We start from the raw sequence: 27,500 nt of genomic DNA on the forward strand, positions 1-27,500 counted from the left end.
GACAGAGTTGTGTGTGAATCGTTTCTAAAGTGAAACTTGTTGTGTGTTTGTTAGAATTCTGTTAAGATTCTAAAGTAACTGAATCAGCCCGACGCAGGGTGGCAGTTGAATTACAGCTAAAAGTGTTTCTAAAGTAAGTGAAACAGCGATAGTGTAAAGATCCCGACGCACCGCGGCTCTGTAGGGTGTAAAGTAATAACCCCAGGTAGTGTGGTGTTGTCTGACTGTCACAGTGTTATAAACTTACGGTTAAGTCCATGTGCTGTGGTGAAGTAAACGGTTAGGCTTTAATGCAAAGAAACCCGACGTACTGTGGTTTTGTCCGACGTACTGTGACTGTGTTAAACTAACGGTTTAAGTCCAATAGTGCTGTGGCTCAGAAGACTGTTTTAAAATATAACAAAAAAATAAACCTGACGTACTGTAACTGTGTTACATTTTAAACTGTTTGAGAGTGTTTGTGAGTGTTTGAGAGTTGAGAGTGTTTGTGAGTGTTTGAGAGTGTTTGAGAGTGTTTGTGACTGTTTGAGAGTGTTTGAGAGTTGAGAGTGTTTGAGAGTGTTTGTGAGTGTTTGAGAGTTGAGAGTGTTTGTGAGTGTTTGAGAGTGTTTGAGAGTGTTTGTGACTGTTTGAGAGTGTTTGAGAGTTGAGAGTGTTTGAGAGTGTTTGTGAGTGTTTGAGAGTTGAGAGTGTTTGAGAGTTGAGAGTGTTTGTGAGTGTTTGAGAGTTGAGAGTGTTTGAGAGTGTTTGTGAGTGTTTGTGACTGTTTGAGAGTTGTGAGTGTTTGAGAGTGTTTGTGAGTGTTTGAGAGTTGAGAGTGTTTGAGAGTGTTTGAGAGTTGAGAGTGTTTGAGAGTGTTTGTGAGTGTTTGAGAGTTGAGAGTGTTTGAGAGTGTTTGAGAGTTGAGAGTGTTTGAGAGTGTTTGTGAGTGTTTGAGAGTTGAGAGTGTTTGAGAGTTGAGAGTGTTTGTGAGTGTTTGAGAGTTGAGAGTGTTTGAGAGTGTTTGTGAGTGTTTGAGAGTTGTGAGTGTTTGAGAGTTGAGAGTGTTTGAGAGTGTTTGAGAGTGTTTGAGAGTTGAGAGTGTTTGAGAGTGTTTGAGAGTTGAGTGTTTGAGAGTGTTTGAGAGTGTTTGAGAGTGTTTGTGAGTGTTTGAGAGTTGAGAGTGTTTGAGAGTTGAGAGTGTTTGAGAGTGTTTGTGAGTGTTTGAGAGTTGTGAGTGTTTGAGAGTTGAGAGTGTTTGAGAGTTGAGAGTGTTTGAGAGTGTTTGAGAGTGTTTGTGAGTGTTTGAGAGTTGAGTGTTTGAGAGTTGAGAGTGTTTGTGAGTGTTTGAGAGTTGAGAGTGTTTGAGAGTGTTTGAGAGTTGTGAGTGTTTGAGAGTGTTTGTGAGTGTTTGAGAGTGTTTGTGAGTGTTTGAGAGTGTTTGTGAGTGTTTGAGAGTTGAGAGTGTTTGAGAGTGTTTGTGAGTGTTTGAGAGTGTTTGAGAGTGTTTCTGAGTGTTTGAGAGTTGAGAGTGTTTGAGAGTGTTTGTGAGTGTTTGAGAGTTGAGAGTGTTTGTGAGTGTTTGAGAGTTGAGAGTGTTTGAGAGTGTTTGTGAGTGTTTGAGAGTTGAGAGTGTTTGTGAGTGTTTGAGAGTTGAGAGTGTTTGAGAGTGTTTGAGAGTTGAGAGTGTTTGAGAGTGTTTGAGAGTTGAGAGTGTTTGTGAGTGTTTGAGAGTTGAGAGTGTTTGAGAGTTGAGAGTGTTTGTGAGTGTTTGAGAGTTGAGAGTGTTTGAGAGTGTTTGAGAGTTGAGAGTGTTTGAGAGTGTTTGAGAGTTGAGAGTGTTTGAGAGTGTTTGTGAGTGTTTGAGAGTTGTGAGTGTTTGAGAGTTGAGAGTGTTTGAGAGTTGAGAGTGTTTGAGAGTTGAGAGTGTTTGAGAGTGTTTGAGAGTTGAGAGTGTTTGAGAGTGTTTGTGAGTGTTTGAGAGTTGTGAGTGTTTGAGAGTGTTTGTGAGTGTTTGAGAGTTGAGAGTGTTTGAGAGTGTTTGAGAGTTGAGTGTTTGAGAGTGTTTGTGAGTGTTTGAGAGTGTTTGTGAGTGTTTGAGAGTTGAGAGTGTTTGAGAGTGTTTGTGAGTGTTTGAGAGTTGAGAGTGTTTGTGAGTGTTTGAGAGTTGAGAGTGTTTGAGAGTGTTTGAGAGTGTTTGTGAGTGTTTGAGAGTTGAGAGTGTTTGTGAGTGTTTGTGAGTGTTTGAGAGTTGAGAGTGTTTGTGAGTGTTTGAGAGTGTTTGTGAGTGTTTGAGAGTTGAGAGTGTTTGTGAGTGTTTGAGAGTTGAGAGTGTTTGAGAGTTGAGAGTGTTTGTGAGTGTTTGAGAGTTGAGAGTGTTAAGTGTTACTGTAGTTGACCTCGAGGCCAGACGCAGTGTGTCTGTGTCTGAAGCAGTGAGACTTTTGAGTTTAAAGCTGGACGTACGGTGGCTGTTTTGTTCATTTGCGTCCGAATACTGGAGCTGTGAATAAACGGTTAACCAGACAGTCTGTAGTCACAGAAACTGTGTAAAGTTTAAAGACTCAGATTTAAGGAAAGCTGTGAGTTTGTAAAAATGGAACAGCTGATTGTTAAGTACATCACTAAACACGGTTCTCAGGGAATGTTTGATGGAACAGAGAACATCGTTGATAAACCGTATGAGTATGAGGGCTATTTCTAAGTTTGAAAATGACCCTAAAATGCCCAAGAACAACAAAGGACAGATTGCCAATGCACTGCAAGCAGTTCCTGCATCGTACAAAGTCACTAGAAAGACTTTAAATGCATTAAAGACTGAAAACAAGCAACTGCAATCTCGACTAGATGATGCGATCATCTCTAAAAGAGTTAACCCTGATATTTTCCTCGGGTCAATCTGACCCGGCTGGAAAGTTTAATGTGACATAACTTGTGGTTTCTTCCACATATTTGCCTGGAATTTACCAGGATTGTTCCAAATTATGAACTTAACGTAAAATTAATTTAGTCTATTTTCGTTGAACTATGTGTTCAGACCAGTATATACTACGTGTTTTGGATCCTTCTGGGTCATTTTGACCCGGCCACATTTAGTGGGGCAATAGGTCACACTTTTGCCCTTTTCAGTACAATGAACATACATACAGACACAAAACTGCACACATAAAATGTCCAACACACGCACCCAAAACACACGCACCCAAAACACACACACACACACACACACACACACACACACACAAGCACACACACAAATTGGGCATTGCATTTCATTAGGCCTCCAGAAAAAAAAAAGTCAAACATTTGTAAATATTTCACACTTTTTATATGTCTTTGCCTAGCAGAGGGCAGAATATGATCTACTGAAATGATGCTACACACACACACACACACACACACACACACACACACACACACACACACACACACACACACACACACACACACACACACACACACACACACACACACACACACACACACACACATTTTATTTGCTGACATTAAAAATGGTCACAATGGTTTCATCTCCTGCCTTTGAAATATACCAGCCTGTTATTGTGCTTCAACTTTTGTGCCTCTAGAGTGAAAATAATTCAAAATTTCTAAAAAAAAAAAAAAAAAAAAAATGAGGCATTTTTGTATATAAAAGTATTAAAAAAAATTTTTGCAAAATATATATTAATATGTTGGAAACAAGTTAGACTAAAAAAGTAAAAAAAATGGCTATCATATATAGTTAATCTTTTATAAGCAGTCAAAACAGACAAGATCAAGTGTGTCAAATTTGTATAGGAGGAAAATATAAGGGTTAAACCAGATGAGTGAAATAATCTGTAAAGAAGAGCAGATTAGGATGCAGAGTGAGATTGTTAAAACCAACAACAGCATGTTTAGTTCATCTGTGGAAACATTGTTCAAAGATTTAGAGGAAGTACTGTAAAGTCTGCTGGTCAATTCCTTATAAAAAAAAAGCCACAACTGAACCTAGCAGCAGTAAGACATCTGTATGTGGCATGTGGAGTAATCAGGTTCCTGAGATGTTAGACAGTGATGAGAACTCAGACAGAGATTCTCAGTCAGTCAGGAGTCAATACTCTGACTGTACAGTTAAGTTCCCCATGGCTCCAGTTCACTTGACTACAACTATGTGTGCTAATGAAGAAGCGGAGGAACCAGTGACCTCTACTGTGGTCAGAGGGTTTAATCCCAATGAGCTAGAAGCTGTGATTAAAAGTATCGGTAAATTTGATCCTGCCAAACAAGATCCATTAGACTTTCTAAAGGTTTTCGAGCTATATGCTGACATTTACTAATCCACAGCTGGTGATGTGTGTGTGTGAAAGTCAAAACTAGAACTGCCAATAAGTTAGAGAGGAAACAAGCACTGCTTGAAGTCCTAGGTGTAATGTCAGTTGACTGGGGTAAAATATCTGATGTACACATGAGGACAGGGAGCACCCCATGGCATTCTCACAGCGATTATTGGAGACATTTAGAACTTTCAGTAGCAATCCTGATATCACACCGAATGATGTCAGATTTAAATCTGCTTTGATTAACAAATGTGACTCACTCACCCGTTCTGCTGTGTCGATGTTTGTAACCCATCTCTCTGATTATAACGACATCATTGCTAAAATCACACAGTTTTACAACAACAATGCTGACAAAGAGTCCCATCCTGTGACAGCGTTAGGTGTTAAAAACCTCAGTAAGAATAGAGCCAGCAATGTTTCTTGTGAAAAAGAGACCTACACTACTGCAGATAGAAAAGAAAGACTACCCCTTCGTAACCCTGATAACCCCCTGGTGTGTTATTCATGTGGCAAAGAGGGACATATTTCAAGGGAATGCAAATTTTCCCTTAAGAGTCCAGGCCCCAAAACAGATTTACACCAGTTACAGGCTACAAAACAGACTGAGAAAGGAGCTCAAACGTCTGTGTAACTCCTGGCCTGGTGTTGTTCACCAAACTACTCAACAAATTTGGCAAAGTCAGAAAAACAAAATGCATTCTGGTCAGAATGTGCACCATCACAAATTTGACAGTGATGATGTCGTGGTAAAGAATTACCACAATGAGGGCCCATGGTCTGCTCACCGGGAGAGAACATGCAGAGATTCACGTCACAGAACTAAAAACCATCAACCTGGTAAGAGATCATTCCACATAGGTCAATTAATATCATAAAAAAAGCTGATGGCAGTCATCAGGGCCATGTAAATAAGTTCCTGTTGTATGTGTTTGTAATGTTTTTGTGTGTTGTGTTTAAAAAAGGGGGGGGGGTAAACCCTTTATGTTTTCAAGTGTTTTTCAGGTCAAAAAGAAATAAAGATGTGGGGATGGACAAGGAAGGCAGCTCTCGTGACAGCATTAAAGGTACAGCAGTGCCCAACACTGTCCCAAAGTGCTTATCTACAATGGATCCAGGTTCCGGTCTTGGTGAACCTTACAGCATGATCTCCAGACCCAGATGAACAGTGTAACAGGAATGTATAAGGTCTTCTTGACAACAGCGTTCCTAAGGTATCACAGTGATGTCGGAACCAGCTCATCACCTCCTCAGAGAACATCTTCATGTAAATAATCTCAAGGATTGGAAGAATTGTTTGAAAGGATTCTAAGCATGGACAATTTGGGAATATTACAGAAGAATGTATTAAAGAATGGACTTTAAGGACTTTTAGGTTTATCACACAGTTATCATCAGGAGAATGGAGGACTGGACATAGAACGCTGGGACAAAACTACATAGTGCATGTCCACAATAATTTTACAAGAGTAATAGTTTCAAACAGGAAAACATGCGTCACTACAACCCGGTGGTCGCCCTGCCAGGGGTTGATCTACATGGTCATCAGTGTCTCATGGGGTTGTTGTGTATGAAGCCACCCGGAGACTGTCATGTCTTCTTCTGTCCCAATGTTGTGTCAGTCAGCTGTATGTTCTGGTCTTTATCATTAGAGATAAATGTTAGAGATAAATAGTAACTTTACTTTAAACCTTTTTATTTTATCCTGTTTCTATACGTCTGTAAAGCTGCATTGAGACAATGTGAATTATAAAAAGCTCTAAACAAATAAATGGAATTGAATTGAATAAGTTAATGGTGGAGCTCTGAACCACCTGCCCCCCTCCCCCTCTGGACACTGATGGAGTGTGTGTTTTAAACACAGGAATCCTTGATGGTGTTTATTTAATGTGTGAAATTCTGCAGGTGGATTAAAAAGTGACCTTAAACCTCTGAGCCAATATAAAGAGTCCATGCTGATAACTGACTCCATGATAAACCTTATAACATGTATTTGCAGTTCACATGGACAGTAAACACACTTGGGAAAGATTTTAAAGTCGTCCTGTGTACATGTGACCTTCTAAACATCTTCTGTGCCTGTGTGTCTGTGTGTGTGCGTGTGTGTCTGTGTGTGTGCGTGTGTGTATGTCTGTGTGTGTGCGTGTGTGTGTATGTGTGTGTGTATGTGTGTGTGTCTGTGTGTGTCTGTACGTGTGCGTATGTGTCTGTGTGTGTGTCTGTGTGTGTGCGCTGGTGTGTGTGCGTGTGTGTGTGTCTGTACGTGTGCGTATGTGTTTGTGTGCCTGTCTGTGTGTGTGCGTGTGTGTGTATGTGTGTGTGTGTCTGTGTGTGTCTGTACGTGTGCGTATGTGTCTGTGTGTGTGTCTGTGTGTGTGCGCTGGTGTGTGTGCGTGTGTGTGTGTCTGTACGTGTGCGTATGTGTTTGTGTGCCTGTCTGTGTGTGTGCGTGTGTGTATGTCTGTGTGTGTGCGTGTGTGTGCGTGTGTGTGTGTATGTGTGTGTCTGTGTGTGTGTCTGTACGTGTGCGTATGTGTTTGTGTGTGTCTGTGTGTGTGTGTATGCGCGTGTGTGTGTCTGTACGTGTGCGTATGTGTCTGTGTGTGTGTCTGTGTGTGTGCGCGCGTGTGTGTGTGCGCGCGTGTGTGTGTCTGTACGTGTGCGTATGTGTCTGTGTGTGTGTCTGTGTGTGTGCGCACGTGTGTGTGCGTGTGTGTGCGTGCGTGCTTGTGTGCGTGTGTGTTTGTCTTCACTCCTAACTTGTGTGTTAGTGTAGATAATATACACGACACTTCAATGGAAACCTCAGTAATAATCTAAGTTTCTTCATCTTGTGGGAACCAGACACACGTTTTCACTGTTATAATCAGTACATGTTATAATCAGCACATGTTATAATCAGTACATGTTATAATCAGCACATTATAATCAGCACATTATAATCAGCACATGTTATAATCAGCACATGTTTAATCAGTACATGTTATAATCAGCACATTATAATCAGCACATGTTATAATCAGCACATTATAATCAGCACATTATAATCAGCACATGTTATAATCAGCACGTTTAATCAGTACATGTTATAATCAGCACATTATAATCAGCACATGTTATAATCAGTACATGTTATAATCAGCACATGTTTAATCAGTACATGTTATAATCAGCACATTATAATCAGCACATGTTATAATCAGCACATGTTTAATCAGTACATGTTATAATCAGCACATTATAATCAGCACATGTTATAATCAGCACATTATAATCAGCACATTATAATCAGCACATGTTATAATCAGCACATGTTTAATCAGTACATGTTATAATCAGCACATTATAATCAGCACATTATAATCAGTACATGTTATAATCAGCACATGTTTAATCAGTACATGTTATAATCAGCACGTTATAATCAGCACATGTTATAATCAGTACATGTTATAATCAGTACATGTTATAATCAGCACGTTATAATCAGTACATGTTATAATCAGCACATGTTATAATCAGCACATGTTATAATCAGCACATGTTATAATCAGTACATGTTATAATCAGTACATGTTATAATCAGCACATGTTATAATCAGTACATGTTATAATCAGCACATGTTCTGTTCAGCACATGTTATAATCAGTACATGTTATAATCAGCACATGTTCTGTTCAGCACATGTTATAATCAGTACATGTTATAATCAGCACATGTTCTGTTCAGCACATGTACAGCCATCAGACTTCTCAGTAACCGAACTGTACTATACTGAGCACAACATACACACACATCATCTGTATGGACTGCACAGACCCTCACAAAACACACACACTGTTTTGCACACTTTTCTGCTGTTTTTGCACATATTGGACAATATCTCAGTCATCTGCTGTTTTTTGCACAACTCCATATATAATCCAAAGGACCTGCTGCTAAGAACCTGCTGCTGTTCATTCTTTTACTGCACAAAATATTGTTTGAACATTCAGTATTTACACACAGTATACACACACACAGTATACACACACAGTATACACACACACACACACACACACACACAGTATACACACACACAGTATACACACACACACACACACACACACACACACACACACACACACAGTATACACACACACAGTATACACACACAGTATACACACACAGTATACACACACAGTATACACACACACACACACACACACACACACACACACAGTATACACACCGGTCGGTCGGCGCTGTTTCTGTTACTGTTTATTGTCTTTTGTGTATTGCATTTTTTGTACTTTTTGTATTGTCTTGTAACTTAATGTCTGCACTGTTTTTTGTCCTGCACTGTCTTTTGTCCTGCACTGTCTTTTGTCCTGCACTGTCTTGCTTGTCTTGTCCTGCACTGTTTGCACCAGGTTGCACAGTTGCACTTTATGTGGCTAAGACTACTTACATGTCCTTAGCCCTGTCTTTGTTTTATGTAGCACCTTGATCCTGGAGAAACGTTGTCTCATTTCACTGTGTACTGCAACAGCTATATATGGTTGTAATGACAATAAAAAGCTTCTTGACTTGACTTGACTTGATGTTATAATCAGCACATGTTATAATCAGTACATGTTATAATCAGCACTGTAGCACATGTTATAATCAGTACAAGTTATAATCAGCACTGTAGCACATGTTATAATCAGTACATGTTATAATCAGCACATGTTATAATCAGCACATGTCCCTTACTGAGAACATACAAGTTTTGTTCCCCATAAGGAGTAAAACACAGATTTATGTTTATATACACTGCAGTACTGTGAGTGTGTATGAACAGTATGTCTGTAGTCATAAGCAGTAATATGATATGTAGTGAAATGTGTGTGTGTGTGTGTGTGTGTGTGTGTGTGTGTGTGTGTGTGTATGAGAGAGAAATAGACAGAGAGAGACAGAGAGAGAGAGAGAGAGAGAGAGAGAGAGACAGAGAGAGAGAGAGAAAGAGAGAGAGAGAGAGAGAGAGAGAGAGAGAGAGAGAGAGAGAGAGAGAGAGAGAGAGAGAGAGAGAGAGAGAGAGAGAGAGAGAGAGACTTACTGCCATGTCCCTGACAGATCAGGTCAAAAGATAAAAGAAGAAGCAGAAAGTTCCTCATTGTGGATGCGACGTCTCTGTAAAGAACAGAATAATATTATAACGGCCCTGTGCTTATTCTATAGCTCCATAAAAGCTCCACCCACAGAATCACAAGCTCCACCCATATGAGTATACGCTCTTCCCTTTACTCCATCTAAAATCAAACCAAATGTTATTTGTCACACACACACACACACACACACACACACACACACACACACACACACACACACACACACACACACATCTGTCCGGTATGTAATAATAGAAATTAATGTAATTTAGGATAAAAAATAAACCAAAAGGAGACAGATAAATAAAAAGTATAAACTATATACACATAATATACATAAATATGAAAATATTTAAAGATTGTCCTTAAAATGTCCAGGTGCAGTTTGTGACAAATAAAATTTGATTAGATTTGATAGATTTGATTAGATTGGAAAAGATCAGTGCTAAAGTAATACAGGCATGAAAAAAGATATTATCCATTAATTATATAAAAAAAATCTGGATACAAGACATATTAAGGGTGACACCCCACCCAACCACACACACAGACACACACCCATACCATCATCATCACCCCCCCACCATCACACAGACACACACCCATATCATCATCACCCCCCCCACACACATACACACACACACACACCCTCACACACACACACACACACACACACACACACATACACACACACACACACACACACAGACACACACACACACACACACACACACACACACACACACACACACACACACACACACACACACAGAAAGCTGCAGTGTTACACACGAGCTGAAACCACGAGCTTCACTTCCTCACTGATGCTCGCGTCCGATTGGCTGGAGTAGGCGGTGGGCGGAGTCACCTATTTGTGGATTCTTGTGCAAGTCTTGACGTTAGAAATGTTTCAAATCCACAAAAGAGCAGGAAGACATTCACTAATAAATACAATTAAATATATATTTATACATATGTTTTATTTGCAAATCCCATTTTATTTATTTGTGAATTTCATTTCTTTTTGGGAAATTTGTAAAAATATTTGTGAAACTCTTTATATTTATTTGTAGATCATCGTGTATTTATTCAGAATAACGAAACAATTCTGACCCCATAGATTTGAGATGAACTGCACAGAACAGGTGAAAGGTGAAGCAGCACGTGTCCTCCTGCCCGCTAGGTGTCTCTCTCTCTCTCTCTCTCTCTCTCTCTCTCTCTCTCACGCGCGCGCACGCGTGGTTTCCGTAGTGCGCGTGCAGGAGTGACATTCCGCAGCAACATGGCGGCCTCCAGTCTGTTGTCCTCTCTCAGATCACACATGTCTAAGGTAAGAGTGAGATCTCAGCTCATGTTATCACTCCTAGTGCAGTTAGTGTACTATATCGTGTGCACTACAGTTAGTGTACTATATCGTGTGCACTACAGTTAGTGTACTATATCGTGTGCACTACAGTTAGTGTACTATATCGTGTGCACTACAGTTAGTGCACTACACCTCTACTGCACTACACCTGTACTACACACTAGTGTGTATCTCACATCTGCATCTTAAGTCTCTGTGTGTATTTGTGTGAGTCTGTGTATGTGTGTCTGTGTCTGTCTGTCTCTGTCTGCCTGTCTCTGTGTGTGTCTGTGTTTGTCTGTCTCTGTCTGCCTGCCTGTCTGTGTGTGTGTCTGTCTGTCTGTGTGTGTGTGTGTCTGTCTATTTGTCTGTCTGTGTGTGTGTGTGTGTGTGTGTGTCTGTCTATTTGTCTGTCTGTCTGTGTGTCTGTCTGTGTGTGTGTGTCTGTGTTTGTCTGTCTATTTGTCTGTCTGTCTGTGTGTCTGTCTGTGTGTGTGTGTCTGTGTTTGTCTGTCTCTGTCTGCCTGTCTCTGTCTGCCTGTCTGTGTGTGTGTGTGTGTCTGTCTGTGTGTGTGTCTGTCTGTGTGTGTGTGTGTCTGTGTGTGTGTCTGTCTGTCTGTCTGTTTAAAATCAATAATAAAACGTTTACCTGCACCTCCACAATTATATGTGAAACTGTTTCAGTAATGAATGTTTGTTATTATCAGCACTGTACTAAGTGGGTTAGGCCCTAACCCCGACCCTAACCCCTAACCCTAACCCCTAACTCCTAACCCCTAACCCTGACCCTAACCCTGACCCTAACCCTAACCCCTAACTCCTAACCCCTAACCCTGACCCTAACCCCTAACCCTAACCCCTAACTCCTAACCCCTAACCCTGACCCTAACCCTGACCCTAACCCTAACCCCTAACCCTAACCCCTAACTCCTAACCCCTAACCCTGACCCTAACCCTAACCCCTAACACACACACACACACAGACACACAAGCAAAAAAAAAGTCTTTCAACATATAATGTGTGGCATCACCAGATGTGTTTTACAGAACATGAGTATAATAGTGACATGCTCATTGTGTTGGTCTGTGTGTACAGGTGAGGTTAGCGGGGTGTGTGGTGTGTGTGCAGTGTATACACACGGGGCGCTCAATGTTCTCAGCTAATAAAGCTCTGCTGGTGAAACTGCGCAAGACTACGGGCTACACCTTCATCAACTGTAAGAAAGCTCTGGAGAAGTTCAACAATGACATCACACAGGTGAGCTGTGAGTGTGTGTAATGTGCTCAGAGTCCTGAATCACATCATGATGATGATAAGTGTGTGTGTGTGTGTGTGTGTGTGTGTGTGTGTGTGTGTGTTGGAGTTCAGGCAGAACACTGGCTCCATGATCAGGCTCAGAAGGAAGGCTGGAGTAAAGCAAGTAAACTGGAGAACCGTAGAACCTCAGAGGGTCTGATCGCTCTACTGAGGAAGGAGAACGCTGCTGTTATGGTGGAGGTGAGACTGAGTACTGCTCAAAACACACACACGCGCACACACACGCACACACAGACACACACACACACACACACCTCACTCACTCACACACACACACACGCACACACAGACACACACACACACACACCTCACTCACTCACACACACAGACACACACACACACTCACACACAGACACACACACACCTCACTCACTCACACACACAGACACACACACACACACGCGCACACACACGCACACACACGCACACCTCACTCACACACTCACACACAGACACACACACACACACACCTCACTCACTCACTCACTCACTCACTCACTCATTCTCACACACACACACACACACACACACACACACACACACACACACACACACACACACACACAACCTGACACTGATGAGTGTAATAGCATTGCAGTTTAATGGTAAGGTGATGACTGTATACAGCTGCTATAGAGGCAGTGACATTTTTACTGACCTTCCACTATATTTCCCGAGTCGATAACTCCTGAGCTAAACGCTGTTACTACACAAAAGGCGGTTGTAGCTGCCTCTCTACATCACTACGATAGAAAAGAGGTGTTATTTGTGTAGTAACAGCGTTTAGCTCAGGAGTTATTGACTCGGGAAACTCCAACCTGTGAATATGTGGCCAACTTCCTGCTCCTTCAGTTCTCTCCAGCGCTGGAAAGCTGATCCTATATTAACACGTCCTACTTCTTGTCCTTATCGTAAGTCTTTCTTCTCTTTCTTTTTGTTTTTATCCTCCATGTCGATGTTAAAACCGCTTTCTGCTAATGTCACACACATGCACTGAACACTCTCTCCACCCATATCGTCAAGCCCCGCCCCTTTCTGCTCATTGGCTACACTTTTGTTTTGATTTTGTTTAGTTTTCAGCCCGACTCGGTTTTCTAAAGCATTTCTTAAACAACGGAGACCGCACCTTTAACACACCATTAGATTGGACTCAGCAGTATATGTGAGCTGTTTGAGCTCTCAGTCTGATTAGTAACACATTATTGGACTGCATCTGTATACTGTGTGTACTGAGCTGTGTGTGTGTGTGTGTGTTCAGGTGAACTGTGAGACTGATTTTGTAGCGAGGAATGAGACATTTCAGCAGCTGGTGCAGGACGTTGCCTACAGTACAATGGCGCACCATCAGAGCAGAATGCAGACTGGATATATAAAGGTAGTCGCTGTAAATAGAACCTTCTCAGTCTTCATCATGTTTCCTCATTATAACATGTATTGTAATACACTATGTGCCTAACAGTGTGCTGTCTGCCTGTGTGTGTGTGTGTGTGTGTGTGTGTGTGTGTGTGTGTGTGTGTGTGTGTGTGTGTGTGTTTAGAGTGTGATGTCTGCTGAGGATGTGTGTAATCTTGCTACTCCTGATGGTTCCTCTGTTGCACACCAGCTGGCCCTCTCTATAGGTAACACAAGCATCAAGGGTAGCAGTGTTCTAAAGTGTGTGTGCGCGTGCGTGTATGTGTATATGTGGTGTGTGTGTTTCTGTATGTGCTGTGTGTGTGTATGTGTATATGTGGTGTGTGTGTATGTGTATATGTGGTGTGTGTGTGTATGTGTATATGTGGTGTGTGTGTGTGTATGTGTATATGTGGTGTGTGTGTGTGTATGTGTATATGTGGTGTGTTTGTTTGTGTATGTGGTGTGTGTGTGTGTGTGTGTGTGTGTGTGTGAATGAGTGAGTGAGTGAGGTGTGCGTGTGTGTGCGTGTGTGTGCGCGTGTGTGTGTATGTGTATATGTGGTGTGTGTGTTTGTGTATGTGCTGTGTGTGTGTATGTGTATATGTGGTGTGTGTGTTTGTGTATGTGCTGTGTGTGTGTATGTGTATATGTGGTGTGTGTGTGTATGTGTATATGTGGTGTGTGTGTATGTGTATATGTGGTGTGTGTGTATGTGTATATGTGGTGTGTGTGTGTATGTGTATATGTGGTGTGTGTGTTTGTGTATGTGGTGTGTGTGTGTTTGTGTATGTGGTGTGTGTGTATGTGTATATGTGGTGTGTGTGTGTGTGTGTGTGTGTGTATGTGGTGTGTATGTGGTGTGTATGTGGTGTGTATGTGTGTGTGGGGATATAGCACCTCTAGCTGTCTGTGAGAGGAATTACCCCCTCTTCCCCCATATGTTTAATAACATATTTATTTATTTTATTATTAATGGGGAAAATAATTAGTTATAAATCTGCATCTAGTGAATATTTAAGGAGATATTAAACTTTACATTAAATGTAATATTCAAGTAAAATGTGCTTTATGACTTGTATCTCTCTCTCTGTCTCTCTCTCTCTCTCTCTCTCTCTCTCTCTCTCTCTCTGTCTCTCCTTCTGTCTCTTTCTCTCTCTCTCTCTCTGTCTCTCATTGTCTGTCTCTTTCTCTCTCTCTCTGTATCTCTCTCTCTCTCTCTCTCTCTCTCTCTCTGTCTCTCTCTCTCTCTGTCTCTCATTGTCTGTCTCTTTCTCTCTCTCTCTCTGTATCTCTCTCTCTCTCTCTCTGTCTCTCATTGTCTGTCTCTCTCTCTCTCTCTGTATCTCTCTCTGTCTCTCTCTCTCTCTGTCTCTCATTGTCTGTCTCTTTCTCTCTCTCTCTCTGTATCTCTCTCTCTCTCTCTCTCTGTCTCTCTCTCTGTCTCTCTCTGTCTCTCCTTCTGTCTCTTTCTCTCTCTCTCTGTCTCTCTCTCTGTCTCTCATTGTCTGTCTCTTTCTCTCTCTCTCTCTCTCTCTCTCTCTCTCTCTCTCTCTCTCTCTCTCTCTATCTCTCTCTCTCTCTATCTCTCTCTCTCTGTCTCTCTGTCTCTCTCTCTCTCTCTCTCTCTCTCTCTGTCTCTCTCTCTCTCTCTGTCTCTCTCTCTCTCTCTCTGTCTCTCTCTCTCTCTCTCTCTCTCTCTCTCTCTCTCTCTCTCTCAGGGCGTCTGGGTGAGAATATTTCAGTGAGAAGGGCAGTATCTATAGGCGTGCCATCTGAGTGGCATGTGGGGTCATATGTACATGGGGCAGTATTGGGGCAAAGTGGTGTGCCAATGGGGCGCTACGGAGCTCTTGTGGTGTTCCAGGGTGGGCCTGAGGGGCAGGAGGAGGTACTAGGTAGAAAACTGGGGCAGCACGTTGTAGGTGAGGCACCTCTGAGCCTGGGCGATATAGGGGACGTATCATGTGGAGAGTCAGAGACACGCCTCATATCTCAGAACTTCCTGTTAGAACCCCAGTACACAGTTGGACAGTACCTCGCTCTGCAGAACGCTCAGGTTCTCGACTTCATACGCTTTAAATGTGGAGAGGAGACGCAGTAACGCCACGCAACAAGCAGAAAGAACACAAGGTCTTAATAACAGCAAACATTTTCCATAAATAATAACAACACTGATGTTCCAGCTGAGTGTGAATCTGACCAACACTGTTCATAAACATATTCCTGTATGTTGTGTCCGTGTTTAAAATCTGTGTTGAAAATAAAACTTTTATATGTCACACTTCCTCTTAGTCACATTTATTATGATGAGGTAACATTTTTAAATGCAGTGTTACAGAGAGGAGTTTAAAAACCTCAATGAACAAATGGTGTTACATATTAATTAATTAAATAAGTGAAAATTGATGGCTGTGTTCAGTAAGTGTGTTTCGAGTCGGGTGTGTTCTCATATCACTGTGTATCACTGAGCAGGATAAAGTGTTAGTGAAAGTGAGTTAACTTGTGGGTGTAAAATGTGTTGATCAGAACATCATTGTCCTCATGAGCTTTTCAATTTAATTTATTTCTATAGCACTTTTAACAACTCCCGTTGTCTCAAAGCAGCTTTACAGAAGTATGGAAACAAACGAGAGAAAAATAAATAAATATTTTATAATAATAATGAGAAAATAAGGATGAAAATAAATAAATTAATATATACAAGATTAAAATTAATTTAAAAAATATTAACTTAAAATTTATATATCTGTCCCTATCCCTAATGCGCAAACCTGAGGTGACGGTGGTGAGGGAAAAACTCCCTGAGATGATAAGAGGAAGAAACCTTGAGACACTGATAACCATGAAGATCAATCCCCAACCAGGGGTAGAACCTCAGGACTGATGAAGTAGCTCCGTAAGAAGAGATGACCAGGTAAGGAACTCAGAAGACTGGGAGCTCAGGAGTGGCGTATATACTGTACATAGAGCTCGACAGAGAGAGAGAAATATTGTTAGGTTTGACTGTAATCAGGTCATGGACAATGTAAATTATGTGTAAAGTGCAGACAGGAACTCCATCAAGACAAGCTATGACCAGAAGGTGACACAGACATGAGGACTTCCTGGGATGTAAAGTGTCCCATCACTCCACAGTCAGTAAACCTGAGTGACTTGTGATGGTGGTAAGGAGACAACATCCAGACATCCCAGTTCACCAAACACTCTACCAAATAGTGCTCTAATGTCATTGGTGTGTTGGTCAGTGGTGCTCTAATGCCATTGGTGTGTTCGTCAGTAGTGCTCTAATGCCATTGGTGTGTTCGTCAGTAGTGCTCTAATGCCATTGGTGTGTTGGTTAGTGGTGCTCTAATGTCATTGGTGTGTTCATCAGTGGTGCTCTAATGCCATTGGTGTGTTCATCAGTGGTGCTCTAATGCCATTGGTGTGTTTGTCAGTAGTGCTCTAATGTCATTGGTGTGTTGGTTAGTGGTGCTCTAATGTCATTGGTGTGTTTGTCAGTATTGATCTAATGTCATTGGTGTGTTGGTCAGTATTGATCTAATGTCATTGGTGTGTTGGTCAGTGGTGCAGGTCAGTGGTGCTCTAATGTCATTGGTGTGTTGGTAAGTGGTGCTCTAATGTCATTGGTGTGTTGGTCAGTGGTGCTCTAATGTCATTGGTGTGTTGTTTAGTGGTGCTCTAATGTCATTGGTGTGTTTGTCAGTGGTGCTCTAATGTCATTGGTGTGTTGGTCAGTGGTACAGGTCAGTGGTGCTCTAATGTCATTGGTGTGTTGGTCAGTGGTGCTCTAATGTCATTGGTGTGTTTGTCAGTGGTGCTCTAATGTCATTGGTGTGTTGGTCAGTGGTGCTCTAATGTCATTGGTGTGTTTGTCAGTGGTGCTCTAATGTCATTGGTGTGTTGGTCAGTGGTACAGGTCAGTGGTGCTCTAATGTCATTGGTGTGTTGGTCAGTGGTACAGGTCAGTAGTGCTCTAATGTCATTGGTGTGTTGGTCAGTAGTGCTCTAATGTCATTGGTGTGTTGGTCAGTATTGATCTAATGTCATTGGTGTGTTGGTCAGTGGTGCAGGTCAGTGGTGCTCTAATGTCATTGGTGTGTTGGTCAGTGGTGCTCTAATGTCATTGGTGTGTTGGTCAGTAGTGCTCTAATGTCATTGGTGTGTTGGTCAGTGGTGCTCTAATGTCATTGGTGTGTTGGTCAGTGGTGCTCTAATGTCATTGGTGTGTTGGTCAGTGGTGCTCTAATGTCATTGGTGTTACACTGATTTTGCAGTTGTGCAGGTGGCATCTCTAAAACAAATAACTCAGTGCCTTTCTTGACGTCTGTCAAATTTAGTATAACTGAAAATATCGGCTGTAACTGTGGACATGTTCATTTAAACATACAAAAAAAAATAAATGTAATTTAAATGTAAAATTAAGTAGAAAACTAAACGGTAAAAACTGTCTGATCTGATTGGTCGGCACTGTTCGGCTCGTGGTGACGTCACAGATATAAAATTCCGCCGCTCTACCGGAGGAAGGGAAACCGCTCAGGGTTCGGAGTCTTTGTGTTCCGGTCGTTTCTACTTCCGCTGTCTCGCGTCACCTCCCTTCATCTGTCACAATGGTGAGTGACTGAGAACACACATTTTAACACAATTAATAATACGTGTGTGTGTGTGTGTGTGTGTGTGTGTGTGTGTGTGTGTGTGTGTGTGTGTGTGTGTGTGTGTCTGTCTCTCTCTCTCTCTGTGTGTCTGTGTCTCTGTCTCTCTGTGTGTGTTTCTGGGTGTGTGTGTCTGTGTGTCTGTGTCTCTCTCTCTGTGTGTGTGTGTGTGTGTCTGTGTGTGTGTGTGTGTGTCTCTCTGTGTGTGTGTGTGTGTGTGTGTAGAGGCCTTAAAGCCTGAGGTAACTCCGTTAGCTAACAATGCTAACTTCACCTCAGGAGCCGAAGCACGCGCGGTTTTATTTAATCTAACGGATTATTATCGTTATCATTTTGTCTAAAGCCGCTAAAAATGTCTGTTTTCTCTAAATTCTCTCCTATTGTGTGAACATCCAGTCTGACTTCTCGGAGGATCAGATTCTTGGTGAGTTAATATTCTTATTCTCTACAGAAATGTCTCTCTCTATAGTGGTGTATATTTATATTATCGGTGTTTATCCTGAACTCTGTGTCTGTGTGTGTGTGTGTGTGTGTGTGTGTGTGTGTGTTCATGTCCGACAGGGTGTGTGTTTAGTTAATAAGCCGGTGAGTAAGTTAGAGAATTAACTACTAAAAGCGTTTAGCATGATGAGAGATGACACTAATGTCGTGGTGACAGGAGATGACACTAATGTCGTGGTGACAGGAGATGACACTAATGTCGTGGTGACAGGAGATGACACTAATGTCGTGGTGACAGGAGATGACACTAATGTCGTGGTGACAGGAGATGACACTAATGTCGTGGTGACAGGAGATGACACTAATGACACTAATCACAGCATGATGTATTTGTGCTTAATGCTGATGATGTTTGAGACCAGAGGAAACACACTGTACCTGTACACATGACCCTTTTTACCTGTACAGTATAAACCACTCACATAACTACATCTGATCTTTATTTTAACATCATGGGATCTTTACCTTACTGAATAATGGCAGATAAACCAGAGGACACATGAAACTGGACTGATTGACATTTTACTAAGTGACCTGTCATTAAAAAGAAGCCTTTATTTGTTGCATGTACATGATCGCAGAGTTTAGATGTTCTTTACATTTCCCAGCTTGTTAGTTAGGAGGTCCGAGCACAGACATGGTGCTTTCTTGGTAGCGTTGAGGGCCTTGCTTAAGGACCCAACACTGACATCATGGCCATGCTGGTGCTCGAACCGTTGGCACTGTGATGGTTAGTGTTGACCCATAAGCACAGAGCTGCCCGTTAACTGACCCCCTGAAAGCCCTGAGCCTTCCTTCACCTCCATGTTCCTCTGTTCTCCTTATAGAAAGATGCACTGATGCAGAAAGGTGTTAATGCATTAATATAAAACCAGTCAGCTACAGTTAGGCACATGTGTATTACTAACATTACACAAACTCAGGTACATAGACTTGTTCATGATTCACTGAGAGTGTAGAAGTCAAATTATTTTTTTTTATTTTATTATTTGCAGCTGGAAATGTTTAAAAGGGGGAATAAATATTAAATAAAGACTCAATAATATTAAATGTACAAATACTTTAAATGATGAGTATCTAATGGGGGTGGTGGTGGAGGGGGTTACATAGTTGTCACTACGGTTTATTTCTCTGCAGGTTCGGCGTTTGTCCACTTTGTTTATGTCCCAACTCTGTAATCAGTTTGTTGTTAAGAGTCCTGAAGCCTTTTTAGGCAGTTTCTGTTACTACACTTCATTTCCTGTGTCTCTGTGTCTGTGTGGTGTTTTTCTCCTGCACTCCCCTTTACCATATAAGGTCAGGAGTGTAGCCGAGTGTGCACGCCCCCTTTACCATATAAGGTCAGGAGTGTAGCCGAGTGTGCACGCCCCCTTTACCATATAAGGTCAGGAGTGTAGCCGAGTGTGCACGCCCCCTTTACCATATAAGGTCAAGAGTGTAGCATAGTGATCACACTGCATTCCTTACAGTTAAACACCACACTACCTCCATGCACTGCTGCTATACACACACACACACACACACACACACACACACACACACACACACACACACACACATCAGCACAGGATTTCTCCAAAGTCAAAACGTGGATAAGATTTGCCTTTTTTTTTATTTTTTAATTTGCCTAAGGACAAAAAGCTCGGGGTATTTTGGTTATAGTGATAATGAACAATGGAGTAGTGATGTGGCCTTAAAGTTGGTGATTTTTCTCTAACCACACACCCCTTATTTGTCTTATTTATTTTGTGTGACAGCGGTACCAACACTTACGTTATAACATTAACATGTCAGACTTTTTGTCCCTTTATAGATACCTTTTTAATGTGTGAATGAAGTTCTTACATTAAACCAGATATAATCCACATTCCCTCACCAGGCTCTGTTTAATCACATTACTGTTACAGAAAGTAACACAAGTGAACAATCCTGACACTGGACTTTATTAATGATCAGGTTAAGTGTAGTATCGTCTGTACAGGTCTCTGTAAGTGATGTGTGTGTGTGTGTGTGTGTTTACATAACTGATTACAGCTTGACTAATTCAGCTTGATTCTGTTTCAGTACAGTCATCCCTAAACCCCATCATCAGTGTGTTTGCTTTGTGTAATCCCTGCTGTAATGCTGTGTGTTTATTCTCATGTTCATGATTTAAAGTGATTTTGCTCTGGTCATGTGATTGGTTGTTCAGCCTGTTATGTGATGCTATGTGTGTTTATAGAAATTAAAATAAAGCATTATAAATCATGTTCTCTGCTCATGTTGACAATGCTCTGGGTGTTTGTGTGTCTCTCAGAGTTTAAGGAGGCCTTCCTGCTATTTGACCGAACAGGAGATGGGAAGATCAGCTACAGTCAGTGTGGAGACGTGATGCGAGCTCTGGGGCAGAACCCAGTCAATGCTGAAGTGCTCAAAGTACTCGGAAACCCCAAAGCTGAAGGTCAGAGGTCGTAGGAACAGACGATTCTCACAAAACCAGAACAACATAGATGTCCCACAGTGAGAGAGAGTTCAGTGTGAGATGCGTGTGGAAGCTTTAGATAATCAGCTAGTGTTTATATACCTGAGTATTTAGCTTCCTCTAACAGACCGTGTGACTGCTGTTCTCTTACTGACTGGAACATGTAACTCTGTGTGCTGAAGTTGTCTACAGGAGAAATAAATAAATAAATAAATAAGTGTAGAAATGCCCAGGATACATTTCATCTGCAGTTCTTATATCAGAAATGATTTTCACTGTTTATTCCAGCATTTATTTTCTTTCTTAAAGTGTTAGTGTGTGTGTGTGTGTGTGTGTGTGTGTTTGTTTAATAATTGTTTGTATAATTCACTTCTCTTGCCTTATTCACCAGTCCAGTGCTTGTTATAATTCCCTGTTCATTGCTAATTGGACAAACCCACAACCTTCTGACAGTCACATGATTGATTTAGTTTTAGTCTTACAGTTCAGGTAAATAGTGTCTGACGCTCAGTGTTGGTCCTGACTATAATATAAATGTATAAAAGCCGTAACCTGACAAACTGACATCTGTACACGTGTATTACTTTTGTACTGAGAAAGTGTATTTAAAATGGAAATATTTTCAATCTGATTAAAAATAATTTTAATATAACCAGTAAAGTGTTCACTCATTTTGCTGTGTATGGGAACTACAGTATGATATCTGTACACTGATATGTGATTAGTTTTATTTCTTTTGACAGAGATGAACATGAAGATGCTGGATTTTGAGCAGTTCCTCCCCATGCTTCAGGCCATTGCAAAGAACAAGGACCAGGGCTCGTTTGAGGACTTTGTGGAGGGTCTGAGGGTGTTTGATAAAGAGGGAAATGGGACAGTGATGGGTGCAGAACTACGCCATGTCCTCACCACACTGGGTAAGTGTTCTCCTCTATACTGCAACAGACCACGTTTTTCTTCCTCTTATTCAATCCTTTCTTCAGTGACCACAAGCTCATATGTACTAGAATTACACACGCTGTCATGTCAAATGTACATTTCTGTGTTTTAATTGTTTAATACATGAAACTAATAATCCACCGTGTGTGTGTGTGTGTGTGTGTGTAGGAGAGAAGATGACTGAAGACGAAGTAGAGACACTGTTGGCAGGACATGAGGATGCAAACGGCTGCATTAATTATGAAGGTAAAACAAAACTGTGTGTGTTACACATGTTAATATTTTTGTCCCTTGCCCCGCCCCTTGCTCACGTGGACAGCCTTTGTGCACCACATCATTGCCGGCTGAGTGCTGGTATGGACAGTTATCTCGTCTCTGTCTCTTTCTTTGGGTTTATTTAAAATAAACTACATGTAGCATGTGCTTATGGTTAGCACAGTGCTAACTGGCTTTTTCATCAGGACTGACGGATGCCCTGCACCGCCCTGATTACTCCTCCTGTTTGGTGTTGTTGAGGGTCCATGTCAGGCTGTGATGGTGGTGTTAGTTGTGTGTGTGTGTGCGTGAGGAATCATATTCTCAGTATTACAGGAGTGTGTTAGTGTCCAAGGACTACACACACTGTATTGTGTGTTACTGTGTTGAGTATACTGGTGCTGACAGACTGTATCCCAGACTGCACTCTGGGAATCCTTTATGGTGTTCTGGGTGTGTCCTGAAAGCAGTAGAAGATGGATGGATGTCCTGACACTGTGTCCTAGTTGTACATCAGATCTGTATTCTGTTCACATTACGTATTTCAGAGCTACACCCAGGTTCTGTATGTTTTTATAACATTCTCAGGGTTGTAGTAATGTTGAGTCATTTTGCTGATTGTTGCTTGGTTCTGTCGTTACTATAGTAACGTGTCTCATACCGGAGTACAGTGCCTTTACTAGTCATATAATAATTTGAAGCTAAAATGTTGGTAAACACAAGGAAGAGCAGCAGCAAAGCTTCATTACCCCAGACCCTAGGTGGTTGGTGTCTGTCAGGACTGTCTGAGCACTGATGTTAATGAGAATGACGAAACATGAGTTATGTTTAAGTTAGCTTTGTCATTTATGTTGAGACGTGCGGTGGGACGAGATGTCGTGTCTCACAGGTCAAAGGTGTGACCTACATAAAACAACGACGGAGCAGGGGGCAGGTACGGACTATGGCATCAGTACAAACAGTACATGTGATAAATAAATATGTGGACTATACAACGCTTCCCTTGTTATTGTACATGTGTGTGACAGGAAGTGTTCAGTCAAGCAGCTGGTAGCGGTTTGATGCAGAGTACAACAGGAGTGTGTAAACGTGTGTATTGTCTGTAGGTTTTGTACACACTTTTAGTGTACTAATGTGTGGCGGTCAGGTGGGTCAGGGGTTAACATGGGTGGTCCTCATTACTATGGTAACGATGATGACTGTTGAACAAGGTAGTGTTACAAACTGTACAGTAAATCATGGGGTGTGTGCAGTGATTATTCACAGGTTCCTGCTCTATTACTCACTGTTCATTCTTACATGTGTGTATTTATATGGACTTGTCTAACACTAGTGTGGTCCTGACGTCCTGTTTACAGTCTCACTCAGTGTCCCTCTGACTCTCAATACTGTCTCCTGTACAATGGTGCTGACTGAACCACAACACTGTACATATAGGGACCTGTACAGGACCTGTTAGATTAGTCTGACTCTCTGTCTCTCTCTCTCTCTCTGACTCTCCCTCCCTCTCTCTCCCTCTGACCCCCCCCTCTCTGTCTCTCTCTCTCTCGCTCTCCCTCTGACTCTCTCCCTCCCTCCTTCTCTCTCTCCCTCCCTCTGACTCACCCCCCCTCTCTCTGTCTCTCTCTCTCTGACTCTCTCTCCCTCCTCCAGAACTCGTCAGGATGGTGATGAGTGGCTGAAGATTTCAGATCCAGTTTATGTCCTGTATGTAATTACCCCAGATATGCTCACGCCCCTCACATTCCTTTGTCCATAGTTTATTTTTTTGTTACATTTTTATGAAGTGCCTTCAAACTGTTTTATTTCTTCACCGTTCCTGAACCACATGTCTGAGGAAACGTCCTTCTGTGTCTTTCACTGTGAAGTCAGAGGTTTAAATGTTTAGTGTCAGTGACACACATGTTAACGTAGACGTGCAGCTGTTCCAAAGGGTTCGTGTCCGAGATGAAGGGAAAATCTTTCACCCGCTGCAGCAATACAGTAAAAAGTAGTTCTGTTACTTTACATGTACCAGGAGGTTGTTTCTCTACACCATCACCTACACAAAGCTCCATCTCCTACACTGAAGACTTCGGTGTAGAGACAAAATTCACCTACACACTCGAGTTAGGAGAAATGCCACATTAGAGCTTTGGCCAACATGAACTTCCTGTAGTGTTAAGTGTTAGAGTAATGAGTCGTGTGTGTGTGTGTAAACATGCATGTGTTAATTCACTGTACCAGACCTGTGTTTATTTACACACTTCCATTTACTTTCTCCTCACCACGGTGTGGTCACATTCAACTGTAAATTAATAAATGCTGAGGTTTAACTATAAATCTGAGTTATTTATTTAGTTTTACAGAGAGAATGTTAGTGAGTGAATAAAGATTACATTTCTGTTGTATCTCACACACACACACACACACAGGTGGTCTGTCTGCTCAGGTGGGTGCTCACGCTTATGGTGTTTCACTGATATTTATTTGTCTTTATTAACAAACTCAACTATGTCCTGACAACACAAGCCTAATAACTGTGTGTGTGTGTGTGTGTGTGTGTGTGTGTGTGTGTGATCTCATAACAACATGACACTGAACTCATTGATGACGTTTTATTGTTGAAGGTGTATGAATGTATTTGGGGAAATTAGAGTAAACTTTCTAAACCAGTCTGTTGATCAGCAGATCAGCAAAGAACCGACATCCAACACACAACTGTTCCACTTTAACACCACAAACATCCCAAATAGAAAAACATTTCACGTGTGCGCACTTATTTTTTTTTTTAATAAAACACTAGTGCATCACAATGAAAATGTGTGTGTGTGTGTGTGTTGGTGAGGTTAAATTGCATTACTGCTGTAATGTGAGTCTGAAACACAATATAAAAGTAAATGTAAGTTCCTCACATACAGAGGTTGTGTCAGTGTGTAATGCGACACGTTCACACACATGAATCGGCTACACAAACATGTCCTAAGTGTGTAATAACACTAACAGGTAAACTTCATGACAATAATGAATATATAAAAATACAATAATAACATACACAAGTGCAGGTGTAACATCACCGTCCCTCACTTCCTTATTCAGTCACGTTCCTTCATTTGACTTTCACACTTTTTTTTTTTTTTTTTAATTATTCATTTTAACACTGAATGGGATGTAAACTCTCGAGTGTTCCACACAAACTACTCCTCTGATCTGAGCAGTAAACTTTCCTGGTGTAAGTGTCTAAGTCCATACATTACATTGTTTTATATGGACTTTAATGACTCGCTGATGTTTATTTAGCCAGCGATGACGTTTCTGATCACAACATAAGGTCTAAATGTATACACAAACTTATTACTGCCTTCTGACTGCTGCTCTGTTTTAACATCTCCAGAAACAGATTTAAAGACATGTCCAAATGTTCAGTCCTCTAAACACACGCTCACAAAGGGGCGGAGTCTAGGCGATGGAACGTAAGGGATGCCTTTGTGTATTTACACACGACTTTAGTGTCACTATAGTGACGGCTGTGGCTCTGAGTAAATGGGATGATGTCAGTGGTGTAATCTGTGAACAACAGTTTAGTAAATGAAACAGACACTGAGTGAAATAACAGGAAAGACACACACAGTAAACACTAAACACAGGTTGCCTATAAACACCTACAGAAATAAAGTGTGAACGAGGGATGAAAGACGGAGTGAAAATGGAGGTGAAGAGGAAGTGGATAAACTTTATAAAAAGACATGATGCTGTTTGCAGTGGAACAGTCCTGCAGTTTTACAGTACGCAATGTTCATTTACAGTCAACACAGAGAAAGTTCAGGCTTTAACACTGTTCTGTCCATCAGTTATTAATCATGCTAACATTTAGATTCTTACAGAAAAATACTCAAAATAAAACATGTAGAAAAAATCATGGATCCCAAAAGATGGAGCGACTAAAACCTAAAGCTCTCACTTGGTCCTGACGGTCACACCGACACCTTCAGTCCGAATCTAACACAAAACCCCAGGAGACCTTTAGTAAAATAATGCTTTAAGTGCTTCAGGTTCAAATCATTCGTGTCTCCTGATGAGGAAAAAGTGGACGGGGTTTTAAAAGTGCAGCTTATTTAATTGATTGTGGTGTGAGAGCTTCAGTGAGGTGGTGTAACATCACCTGTGGGTGATCTGCTGGACCATAACGTACACAAACACACCCACACTTAACACTGTTTATCAGATAGACTATAGACTACAAAGGATATAGAATTAGTGTGTTGACGTCAGATTTGTTGTCTGAACACTTTAAAGTGTTTAAATGACTAAAATTCTCCCAGAAAGAAAACTTGATGATTCTTTAAACCCTTCACTCGCTGTGTGTGTTCACTGTGCAGGGGTCACGGGGCCGGAGGGATGGAGCGAGTCTCCTGTTAGTGCGGTGCTGGAGTCTGAAAGACAGAGGGGGAGGGTGGGGGGTGTCAGTGCTTTAACACTGTGTGTGTATGTGTGTGTGCGTGTGTGTGTGCTCTCACCGTGCACTGCTCCAGGCTGTGTGTTATTGGGGGAGGAGCCATGAGAGGCAGAGGTGGGTGGGGCTTCACTGGGGTTGCTGGCAGAGACAGCTGGGGCAAGGCTGGGTGCAGGAGGCGGGGCATTAGCGTTAGGTGTCGTTTGGTGGGGGATGGGCGGTGCATTGCCAGGCTGGTTGCCGGGTTGGTTGCTATGGTGCTGGTGTTGTATCTGCTGGAAGTGCTGCTGGCGAGCTCTCATCTCTGCATACTTCAACTGCTCCATGTGGAACGCCTGACGATCAGCCAGGAGCTGCTGCCTCTGATACTCCAACTACACACACACACACACACACACACACACACACACACACACACGACTCATGAACATTACTACCACAGAAACCAGTGTCTGTATCAGTGTCTGTATTTCTCCAGGAAACGGGGCAGAACATTTCAGTAACTTTTAACACTTTACATGGAACCTTTTGAAGGACTAAAGTTTAAAGCCCCACATTACCCATGATGCCTCACCGCCTCTCTCTCCCGATCCATGATGGTCTCCAGCTCCTCAAAGTGCCTCAGTTTGATCTCCAGCTTCTTCATCTGAGTCTCCACCAGTAGAGCCACTAGAGACTTGATCTTCCTTTCCTCTACTGCTGCCAGGTGCTACACACACACACACACACACACACACACAATCAGTTATTCACCCACAGACACATTCTTGG

The 27,500-nt window shown here is 41.8% G+C and overlaps 4 protein-coding genes across 6 annotated transcripts in view; 2 read left to right on the forward strand and 2 right to left on the reverse strand.

Annotated features, from left to right (window-relative positions):
* The window catches only part of endou (endonuclease, polyU-specific), a 16,693-nt gene extending 6,109 nt beyond the window's left edge, over positions 1 to 10,584 (reverse strand). Inside the window, exons 1-2 of the mRNA XM_027160490.2 lie at positions 10,545 to 10,584; positions 9,380 to 9,453 (exon numbers count right to left, since the gene is read on the reverse strand). Coding sequence (XP_027016291.1) covers positions 9,380 to 9,453; positions 10,545 to 10,549 — 79 coding nt within the window. The 5' untranslated portion in view covers positions 10,550 to 10,584. The remainder of the gene's footprint in view (positions 1 to 9,379; positions 9,454 to 10,544) is intronic.
* Positions 10,585 to 10,606: 22 nt separating this feature from the next.
* tsfm (Ts translation elongation factor, mitochondrial) lies at positions 10,607 to 15,768 on the forward strand. The gene is made up of 6 exons (XM_027160492.2): positions 10,607 to 10,761; positions 11,873 to 12,034; positions 12,146 to 12,274; positions 13,353 to 13,469; positions 13,632 to 13,713; positions 15,208 to 15,768. Exons 1-6 carry the CDS (start codon positions 10,714 to 10,716, stop codon positions 15,588 to 15,590), a joined length of 921 nt encoding a protein of 306 aa, XP_027016293.2. The 5' UTR covers positions 10,607 to 10,713; the 3' UTR covers positions 15,591 to 15,768.
* Positions 15,769 to 17,969: 2,201 nt separating this feature from the next.
* myl6 (myosin, light chain 6, alkali, smooth muscle and non-muscle) lies at positions 17,970 to 24,619 on the forward strand. The gene is made up of 6 exons (XM_027160500.2): positions 17,970 to 18,102; positions 18,538 to 18,565; positions 20,939 to 21,082; positions 21,847 to 22,020; positions 22,211 to 22,288; positions 23,951 to 24,619. Exons 1-6 carry the CDS (start codon positions 18,100 to 18,102, stop codon positions 23,977 to 23,979), a joined length of 456 nt encoding a protein of 151 aa, XP_027016301.1. The 5' UTR covers positions 17,970 to 18,099; the 3' UTR covers positions 23,980 to 24,619.
* A 261-nt stretch (positions 24,620 to 24,880) lies between these two features.
* Positions 24,881 to 27,500, reverse strand: part of smarcc2 (SWI/SNF related, matrix associated, actin dependent regulator of chromatin, subfamily c, member 2) — a 25,208-nt gene continuing 22,588 nt past the window's right edge. For 2 of the 3 annotated variants that reach the window (XM_027160480.2, XM_027160479.2), the window contains exons 24-26: positions 27,304 to 27,438; positions 26,794 to 27,103; positions 24,881 to 26,709 (exon numbers count right to left, since the gene is read on the reverse strand). In XM_027160480.2, the coding sequence (XP_027016281.2) occupies positions 26,645 to 26,709; positions 26,794 to 27,103; positions 27,304 to 27,438 (510 nt within the window). In that variant the 3' untranslated portion in view covers positions 24,881 to 26,644. Of the gene's footprint in view, positions 26,710 to 26,793; positions 27,104 to 27,289; positions 27,439 to 27,500 lie in introns of those variants that run through there. The other variant, XM_047814001.1, reaches the window with a different exon arrangement.

Source organism: Tachysurus fulvidraco, chromosome 5, assembly GCF_022655615.1.
Source record: "Tachysurus fulvidraco isolate hzauxx_2018 chromosome 5, HZAU_PFXX_2.0, whole genome shotgun sequence".
Lineage (NCBI taxonomy): Eukaryota > Metazoa > Chordata > Actinopteri > Siluriformes > Bagridae > Tachysurus > Tachysurus fulvidraco.